The sequence below is a fragment of the Rutilus rutilus genome (genome assembly GCF_951802725.1).
Source record: "Rutilus rutilus genome assembly, chromosome: 4".
Lineage (NCBI taxonomy): Eukaryota > Metazoa > Chordata > Actinopteri > Cypriniformes > Leuciscidae > Rutilus > Rutilus rutilus.
In genome coordinates, this window is record NC_140212.1 from 43,741,239 (window position 1) to 43,752,010 (window position 10,772).

The following is a 10,772-nucleotide window of genomic DNA, read 5'->3' on the forward strand; positions in this document are numbered from 1 at the left end:
AGCAGGGTTGGGCACCCCTGGTCTATATAATGAAATGCAACAAGAGGATCAGGGCGATTCTGTAACCCAGATCAGCCCGTGATGCGAAGTGTAAGCAAAACACTTCACATCATGTATTTAACAATGGGAAGGTATTGAATCTTCTCATGAAATGAGAAGATTCTATGAAATTCTATGAAATTGACCTGATACATTTACCTGACAGAATAAAATCAATGTTTACAATTTATTATAACGGACTCTAACAGACATTATTTTCAGTAAAGAGTTAAAAAGAATCGTCAAACATTCGCTCACATTTAATGATGCACAAATATCATTAAAACCTTTTCATTTATGGAGTCAGATGAAATAATGAGAGAATTCACATGAGAAAATGTATTTCGTTTAATCAAATTACTTTGCCACGAGAAAAGACATTAACATGCAGAGACCTTCCCCGCTGATTGGATGCCTCCATTGGGCCGATTGAGCGTGGGCTTACAGGCTTCTCTCTGTTGTGAATTCTCATGTGGACATTAAGGTTTCCTTTTTGAGTGAAACTTTTTCCACACTCTTGGCAGTAGAAAGTCTTACCCCTCCAGAGTGAATTCTCATGTGGCCTTTAAGATGTTCTTTTTGAGTGAAACTCTTCCCACACTGTTGGCAGGTAAACGCCTTCTCTCCATTGTGAATTCTCGTGTGTTTTTTAAGGTTTCCTTTATCAGTGAAGCTCTTTCCACACAATTTGCAGGTAAAAGGCTTCTCTCCAGAGTGAATTATCATGTGGCCTTTAAGATGTCCTTTTTGAGTGAAACTCTTTTCACACTGTTGGCAAGTGTAAGGCTTCTCTCCAGTGTGAATTCTCATGTGGACTTTAATGTTTCGTTTATCAGTGAAGCTCTTTCCACACAATTTGCAGGTAAAAGGCTTCCCTCCATTGTGAATTCTTGTGTGTTTTTTAAGGTTTCCTTTATTAGTGAAGCTCTTTCCACACAATTTGCAAGTAAAAGGCTTCTCTCCAGTGTGAATTCTCATGTGGCCTTTAAGATGTTCTTTTTGAGTGAAACTCTTTCCACACTGTTGGCAAGTGTAAGCCTTCTCTCCAGTGTGAATTCTCATGTGGCCTTTAAGATGTCCTTTTTGAGTGAAGCTCTTTCCACACTGTTGGCAGATGAACGCCTTCTCTCCAGTGTGAATTCTCATGTGGACTTTAATGTTTCGTTTATCAGTGAAGCTCTTTCCACACAATTTGCAGGTAAAAGGCTTCTCTCCAGTGTGAATACTCATGTGGATTCTAAGATGTCTCTTTTCTGTAAAGCTCTTTCCACACAGTTGGCAGCTGTAAGGCTTCTCTCCAGTGTGAATTTTTACATGTCTGTTACGGCCGCTTTTTCTTGTGAAACTCTTTTCACACTGATTACATTTGAATGGCTTTGCTCCAGTATGAATTTTCATATGGACTTTGTTTCGTTTTTCAGTGAAACTCTTTCCAGTCTTTTGAGGGACTTTTTGTGAGGAAATCTTTTCAGTCTGTGAGCAACTAAAAGATTTTTCTCCATTTTTGCAATCATGATGTTTCCCATACTGATCTTTCTCTTCCATTTCACTTTCCAATTTAAATGCCGTCAGATCTAAAAGAGACAAATACAAGTTAACCTAAGTTTAATGCCACAAAACAACAGACATCAAGACATTAACACATTTAAGGCATCAAAACCAAAAACATGTATCCTAGATCCTTGTGGCGAGCAGGACGAGGCCGAGGGCCTTGAGAGAGCGGTATCTCTCTCGGAGGAGCGTAAGCATAAAGGAGGAGCGACGACAGTGAAGAGCGAGACAGGAACAGGCCTGAGTTTGTGTTGTGTTTTGTTTTATTGTGACAGCAGTCGTCCGTGAGGGGCTGCTGTCTTTTACTTTCGTTTTGTATTTGTATTATTTAATTATTTAATTAAATTATAAGACTCGAGTACGGTTCGTGGCTGCGCATCCGAGTTCGGAAGACAGCGTTCACATCATCCAAACGAACCGAACTCTGACGTCATTCGAACCCGGGTGCGCACCAAAAGTGCTAGTGTGAAAGCGTCCTTAGAGAATAGAGAATAGCCATAGTCTTGCTCGATTTGGAGAATGTTAAGAGTCATAATGATTATGCACCATTTCTTACAGAAGGGACCTTCTGTCTTTGCCTAGCTCTGAGAAGACTGTTCCTGTTTGTGTCCATCGAGATACAGGAGCCTCGCAGTCTTTTTTTTTTGGAAGGACTTCTGCCTTTGTCTGATAGTATTGCTACTGGAACTCATGTATTGGTTAGAGGGTTTGAGATGGGGTTTATGGAAGTTCCTCTACACTGCACCCTCCAAGATCTGTTTTCTTTGGTGAATGAAGAAAGACGTGACCAGAACTGATTAAAAACAACCTATGCGTTCTGACATTTTACTAGATCCTATGATCCAAATCTTTTCGTCAAGCCATCCTGCAGCTGTCTCATGAGGGCATCGGCTGGTCATATGGGTGTACAAAACGCCTATGACAGGGTTTTGAGAGAATTCTATTGACCTAGGGTCAAATGTGATTTGATTAATTATATACGCTCCTGTCATACATGTCAAATGACCGGGAAGCCAAACCAGAAAATTCCGTTGGCTCCTTTACAGCCTATTACTGCTGTTGCAACTCCTTTTGAGCATTTGATAATTGATTGCGTTGGTCTTTTACCACAATCTAAGGCTGGACATACTTATTTACTTACTGTAATGTGTCAGTCCACACGTTATCCTGCAGCCTACCCCTTGAGATCCATTACTACTAAATCGTTTTTAAAGGCATTCCGAAAAATTTTCTGTCTAATCGAGGGTCAAACTTCATGTCTCGACAACTTAAAGTCACACATAACATCTCAAGTGTTTTATCATCCTCAGAGTCAGGGGGCGCTAGAAAGATTCCATCAGACTTAAGTCATAAGTCATAAGATTCCATAAGTCACTTTTGAGATCTTATTTTGTTGAACTTGACTGTGACTGGGAAGAGGGACTTCCTTGGATGTTATTAGCTATCCGTGAAGTCGTAGAAGAGAGCATAGGTTTCAGTCCTAATGAGTTAGTGTTTGGACACACTGTCAGGGGCCCTATTGCTGTCTTGGCAGATGAATGGAAGACTTTTGTTTCGCCAGAAAATGGTTTTAGATTATGTAAGTAGTTTTCGTTTCCGACTCTATGAAGCTAGAGCTATTGCTCAATGAAAATTAGGTAAGTCTCAGGGGAAGATGCAGAGATTGTTTGACCGCAAGGTTAAATTCAGAGAATTTCAAGTAGGTGACCAAGTGCTGGCATTGTTACCAGTTTTGACTAGTCCTTTCCAGGCTAGGTTTATTGGACCTTATACGAATGCAAAATGTTTTCCCAATAACAACTATCTATTAAACACGCCTGACCGCCGAAAGAAACTATAGGTTTGTCATATTAATTGATTAAAACCGTAAATGACTCCTGTGACTTCTCTGTCTGTTGATATTGTGTCAACTACTGCAACTGTTGGTCAGAGCACTTCAGAGGTATCTGAGAAGATGGTGGAAAATTCGGGTCCAATAGCTACGGATGAAATTAACGTCCTTCTCGAGGAGTAGAGGAAGGGCGACTCCACAATTCTGAAGTTCTTGCTAATTTGACTGCTTATTTGTCTCAGTCAGAGAAGAAGGATATTATTAAGTTGGTAAGTTCATTTCCCTCTCTCTTTTCTTATGTCCCTACCCGAACTCGTGACATTGAGCATGACATTGACGTTGGTATGGCTCAACCTGTAAAACAACATGCATATCGACTAAACCCTGTAAAAAGGCAGTTGTTTCAGAAAGAGGTAGATTACTTGCTCATAATTTAGCAGAACCCAGTTTAAGATCTTGGCGCTCTCCTTGTATCCCGATAATTATTATCGTGACTACTGGAAGCTTAATACACTGACAAAACCTGATTGTTACCTCTTACCTAGAATTGATGATTGTGTGGATTGTGTTGGCTCTGCACAGTTTGTCAGCAAATTCAACCTATAGAAAGGCTATTGGCAAGTGCCTTTGACATCTCGTGCTAAGGAATTGTCTACTTTTGTTACACCTGATAGGTTCCTGCAGTACACCGTTATGCCTTTTGGGGTCAGAAATGCTCCCGCTACGTTTCAGCGATTGGTAAATCAAGTACTGTCTGGGTTGTCAGGATGCCAGGCTTACTTAGATGATGTTGTATTGTTTAGTTCTTTCTGGTCTGAACATCTTGACCAAATGAAAGAACTTCTTGTACGTCTGTCCAAAGCCAATTTAACAATTAACCTTGCCAAGTGCGAGTTTGGAAAAGCCACCTTGACATATTTGGGTAAGGTGGTTGGTCGGGGTTGTGTAAAACAATACTAATAAAAAAATTAGTAGTTTCCCTACACCTTGTACCCGTCGTGAACTCCGTAGATTCCTGGGAATGGTAGGGTACTATTGAGGGTTTTGTCAGAATTTTGCCAGTGTAGTTACTCCTTTGACTGATTTATTGAGTCCAAAGAAACCATTTCAGGTCAGAACAATGCCAGAGTGCTTTTGATACTCCTGTACTCGTTGCTTCTGATTTTAAGAAACCGTTTCTTCTTGCAGTTGATGCCAGTGCTTATGGTGCTATAGCGCAGCTCTTTTACAGGAAAATGCTGATGGAATTGAACATCCGGCTAGCTATTTTTCAAAAAAAAATGTAATCACCATAAGCAGGCTTATTTGACTATTGAAAAAGAGGCTTTAGCCCTTGTGTTGGCTGTTCAACATTTTGAGGTCTACTTGAGCTCAATTTGTGGTCCCATCATAGTTTACACAGATCACAATCCTTTGACCTTTTTAGATCGAATGCATGGTAAAAACCAAAGAATTATGAGATGGAGTCTTATCTTACAACCTTTTATATATCATATTTATATATTATATGATAATAGAATATCGAATAGGTTGTGCGATTATTCTCTAAAATAAAATCTCCATGTTTTCCGTGCTAATGTGGTGACGCGTTCATGTAACCGGAGGGTTACGCTACCAGTAACGCACATAATAGCTGTCACAAAGAACCGGCAAAAGTAATGATTATGAATGTGTCAAATATATCAATGAGACATTTTAATTGTTTATAAAAAAAACAGTGTTTTCTGTGTCAGTGTCGGGCTGCAAAGATGAAGTTGACGATGCTGACTTGTTATCTTCGCCGTGAGAACTGCACATTTCATACGGATTAGCCTACATAAGCAGAGAGTATAGTAGATTTCTTTTCCTTTTGAATTGTTTTGTTTAAAAGTAGATATTTCAAGCTTTCTATATGGAATAACTAATGGAATATTGTTAAATTCGCTGATAATCGGGTGACCAGATCACAAACCAGAATTCAAAGCCGACAAAGATTAAATTTATGGGCTCACGCACAACTCTCTCATTTGTCGTGACGTTATAACATTTCGTCTCATCTCGTTTTGGTCAACGGAAATGAAGAGACATTTTAGCATAGGTTTTATTTTGTAAACCACATTTAGACTCGGTTTTATTCGTCAACAATATGGCATTATACATTTAATTATAGTCATCGTCACATGACCAGTATTTACGTAGCGTCTAGTTTTTGTCAGGTGATAAAGGTTTGTTGACGACATTTAGTCATAATTTTCGTTGAAGAAAGCAACACTAGTTCTGAGTCACTCCCCCATGTTAATTGCTAATTAGTGCATTGCGTTAAACATTAGTATTTGTAAAAAATATGGTGGATTTGCTTGAGCGCCGTGACAGTCTGATACAAGCTGTGAAACGGTTCCAGTGCTGAGCCCTTTTCTTGATGCCTTACCCCTGTTAGACACTGATGACTGACTAATTTATGTATTATTATTATTATCTTTTTATTGTTTTACTTCTGGACTTTGTTATTTTTATTTACGACTTGTCTTTTATTATTGTATTTGTATGTTTAACCGTGCTCAATAATTGTCCATTTCATTTACTTAATATATTGTTTTTTTTTTCTCTTTCATGTTCTTGTGAATTGTTACAATGAGAAAAGGGAATGTGCTAATACTCCGAGTGCATTTACATATATCAGACTTTTATGTACATTCCCAATAAATATATCTTTACATAAAAAGAAGTAGATATTGATTTTAATGTTACTCAAAATAATAGTTGAAATAACGGATGTCCAAAATGGAAATCGGATCTTCTAAGTATGAAGTAGCATTAGTATTTGTCTGGTCATGTGATCTCAACATGTCTGTCTACATGAGGCGACCCGCTCAGTGTCAAATAAAACCACTTTAATTAGGACACTCTTCAAAAATATATCACTCATTTCTGTAGAACTGGACATTTTAATAAGGATCAAATGACTGAGTTCAGCTTTGAGAATGAAACTGACCTGTTTGTTCCTCAGTTTCTTCTTGTTTCACACTGAATGTTTCTTCAATCTTCACGTCTTCATTCTCCTCTTTAATAAACTCCATCTTCATGTCTTCAATCTCCTCTTTTATAAAAGCCATCTTTATAATAGTGTGTCACGTGGATCTCAGTTGCTTCACCATGAGTTTTTCCTCTGCTTATTAACACTTCGTCCTATTTAAGATGAGAATAATTACCAGAAAGAAAAATAAATGCAAACTAATTCTCTGAGTGTGTCTCAATCAGATCTAGTTCAGTAGTTAAGTTCACTGGTAAGAGAGTCAGTCAGAGAGAGAGAGAGTTAATGGACTTAAATGATCTGATTAGATTAAAAACTCATAAAATACTCAGAATAGTATTACAAATTATTACATGATCACACATTAGGTTCATATGAATTAGAAATTCTATGCAACATTTATTGATTTGTAGATTACATAGATATACACTTAGTAAAATTTGTCATCACACGTTTGCGTTGTTTGACCAACAGGAGACCAGCAAGAGACAAAAATTTTTTTTATTTGGCATAGCTTGTAAAAACGATTAAATTGCCTTTTAAACACTTTGCATTGATTTAAACACTTTAAAAGCTTAAAACACAAACCTTTCTTCAGCAGAATCACAACAGATGCAGGAGATCGGCGCCGCTTTATGATGTCATACCTCCACTCCAAAATAAAAGTCCCGTTCACACACTAAAATCAGAAATGTGCAATTCTCACACAAATAATAAAACATGTATCAGCGGCGTTCAGAGTTGCATTCTTGGTGAAATACATATTTAAATGAATGTTGATCAGTGATAACTAGTCTGAACTACATCTAATATGCGAGATTCTGTAAATGGCTAAACTAATGTTTGTGTGCAGAAACAATTTAAGGGGTCGAGAAGAATTTTTTTCAATAACAAACCAAATTTAGTTTGATGTTTTGTTTTTTTAAGAGTTTGTCATACCTTTATTGTTTTTGATAATCTAATTAAAAAATGTTTAGGGCCACCAACTCAAAAAAAATAAAAAAACAATGTTATTAAAAAGTGCATAAAAATGGGGTTATGCAATAAAACAATTATAATGTGTTCATTACTCCCACCCACACACTAACCTTGGGTTTAATCGCTGTTATAGGCTAATTATGAGGGGTCCTTGGAAAATGTTCTACCTTATAAGTGGTCCATGGCCCCAAAAGGTTTGAGAAAGTTTGGTTTGGATGAAGTAGGAGAAATAACAGGAGCACACTTGACTGATTCTGGGGATGACGGAGATTGACTCGGCAGACTCAAGACGCTGGAATTGACTTGATTGACTGAAAGATGACAGTGGTTGACTTGACTGGCTCTGGGGTGGCAGGATCCTGATATCTATTCTGCTGAGTTCAGTTTTGGCCTGATCATGATGAAATATTAATAATAAAAAATTTTGTTTACATTTTTTTACAATTAGTTACCAGTGAACCTTAAAGGGTTAGTTCACCCAAAAATGAAAATTCTGTCAGTAATTACTCACCCTCATGTTGTTCCAACCGCGTAAGACCTTCGTTCATCTTCGGAACACAAATTAAGATATTTTTGATGAAATCTGAGCCATGTTTCACTCCTCCATAGGCTTCCAGTGTGACCGAAACTTGCTGGCCCAGAAAAGTTATTAAAGAGATCGTTAATATAGTCCAAGTGACTCCAGTGGCTCAATCTTAAGTATATCAAGCGACGAGAATACTTTTTGTGCGCAAAAACAAACAAAAATAACGACTTTATTCCACTATTCATTTCCTTCTCTCTCGACCTCTAGTTGGTTCGCGTAGTGTTTTTGCGCAGCGCGTCTGTGTCACACGTCACCACGTAGGCTCACTATTGGCCGACGCCGGTCATGTGTGTTTTGCGTGATGACGTGCAACACAGACGCGCAGCGCAAAAACACTACGAGGCCCAGAGAGAAGGAAATGAAAAGTGGAATAAAGTCGTTATTTTTGTTTGTTTTTGCGCACAAAAAGTATTCTCGTCGCATGATAAACTTAATGTAGTGCCACTGTAGTTACTTGGACTATTTTAATGATGTTTTAATAACTATTCTGGGCCGGTGAGTTTCGGTCACACTGGAAGCCTATGGAGGAGTCAAAATTCTGTCAGATTTCATCAAAAATATCTTAATTTGTGTTCCGAAGATGAACGAAAGACTTGCATGGTTGGAACAACATGAGGGTGAGTAATTACTGACAGAATTTTCATTTTTGGGTGAACTAACCCTTTAATGTAAAGTGGACACCTGTGAATTTTTTCATTTATGACTAACAAACATTAATAACCTGTGAAAGTGAACCGTAATGTAAATTGCACACCTGTGGACCATTTTTTCATTAGATACAATCATTAATCATAATACAATCAATAACCTGTAAAAGTGAACTTTAATATCCACATGGTAAGTCCACACATAGAGCAGCAAGAAAACACAACCATTAATAAACGAGACCGGACAAAGGTGAATTGAAACCACAGGACTTAAAAACACAGACAAACGAGGTGAGTAACTAAGGCCTTGTCTGAACTAATACGTTTTCGTCCAAAAACGCATATTTTTCTCTCCGTTTTGGCCTTCCGCCCACACTGAGACGGCCTTTTTATGAATGAAAACTAAGCTTTTTGAAAACGCTCTCCCAAAGTGGATAAATTTGAAAACGCTGTTTTCACATTGTAGTGTGGAGATTTAAAAACGATGACGCAAGTTTAGTCACGTGACACATATTGTACCAAAAGATATTGCCTGTTATGTGCTACTCACTTTCACACAGCTGCTAAAATATGTTACTTTGCACACTCATATCACAGTCCTGCAAAGATCACGGAAAATTCACTCACATTTGCTGTCCTGCGGTAAAAACCCGAGAGCAGTTGCGTTTAGACCAAACATATAATGGTGACTGAGTGCGACATGGACGCTTCCGTGAAGGATGAGATATTTTGCTTAATAAAATGATCCTGTCAGAAGAATTGTGCGATAACTTTATTATTTATTTTTCCATCTGTATCATCTCAGTAAGCTTTTTTGAGGTTTTACGCAAAAAGGTTTTTTGCCTTTTTTGAGGTTTTTGCGTTTTCATGCGTTTTCCGAAAGTCTCTCATCCACACTGAAGCGTCGGAAAACGCCTGAAAACACCAGTGTGGACGGAGAGCGTTTTAAACGAAAACGCCATTTTCAAATGTATCTGGATTAATGTAGACGTAGCCTAATACACAGCTGACAGTGATGATGAATCAAATTAGTGACTATGACAAAGGACTTATGGCGGGAAATGGTGCTAAACAAAAACAGGGTGATATTGTGACATTATTTCCCTTCCCGGAAGGCGAAACCTAGCGCCATTACATAAGAGGTGAAGGAGGGAGCGTGGGGGATTGAGGGTTGAGGCAACACTTGATCCATTAATACAAAGGGCCCTATTTTAACGATCTGAAACGCAAGTGTCAAAGCGCAAGTAACTTTGTGGGCGGGTCTTGGCGCTGTTGCTATTTTCCCGGCGGGATAAATGACTCTTGCGCCTGGCGCAAATCTAAAATGGGTTGGTCTGAAGTAGCTTCATTATTCATAGGTGTGGTTTGGGCGTAACGTGAAATAAACCAATCAGAGCGACATCTCACATTCCCTTTAAGAGCAGGCGCGCTTGTTCTAAAGCGGATTCCTATTATAACGGCGGATTTGCCAGGCGCACGACAGGAGCGGTTCAAGGCCGAGGAGACCGACGTTCTTGTCAGGGACGTTGGGGATGGAGAAACCCACCCAAATTAACTTCGGTTAAACAGGCGTATGATAATTTGGGTAAATGTGTAAGCTAGATGTATGCTTTTATAATAAAATGTCTATCTATCTATCTATCTATCTATCGTAATAATGTATGATTTGCAAAAATAACTGCTGCGTCTGTGTGTAGATGAGAGAATCAAAGTGTATGCGCGTTGTGCACACGCTAAATTGATTAAGGCCAAGCATGCGCACTTAAAATAGCATATGAATAACATGCGCAACGCGCCACTGACTTTAAACTTTTTTTTTTATCGGTCAGTGGCGCAATTGTTTTCTAAACCTGTAAAATAGCATGAGGGAACGTTTGCGCCGGAACACGCCTCCTCTTTGCGCTGAACCGCCCCGGGGAGCGCAAGTGTATTTCTTAGTTAACCGTCTGCGTCTGTGGAGGGAAAAGTCTGCTTTGCGCGGGTGCAAAATAGGAATGATACGTGCGTCGGTGTACAAAGTCAATTGCGCTGGGTGCAAGATAGGGCCCTAACACTTTCTCTTCTATTCTGTCCTATCCTATATCAAAAAAAAAAAAAAAAAAAGTACATATACTGCGCTAGACTAAACTA

At 38.7% G+C, this 10,772-nt stretch overlaps 1 protein-coding gene across 1 annotated transcript; it reads right to left on the reverse strand.

Annotated features, from left to right (window-relative positions):
* Window positions 1–365: 365 nt before the first annotated feature.
* LOC311290052 (uncharacterized protein) lies at window positions 366–7,087 on the reverse strand. The gene is made up of 3 exons (XM_084408356.1): window positions 7,020–7,087; window positions 6,393–6,586; window positions 366–1,613 (listed from the first exon to the last, which is right to left on the reverse strand). Exons 2-3 carry the CDS (start codon window positions 6,511–6,513, stop codon window positions 508–510), a joined length of 1,227 nt encoding a protein of 408 aa, XP_084264482.1. The 5' UTR covers window positions 6,514–6,586; window positions 7,020–7,087; the 3' UTR covers window positions 366–507.
* Between the last annotated feature and the right edge of the window lie 3,685 nt (window positions 7,088–10,772).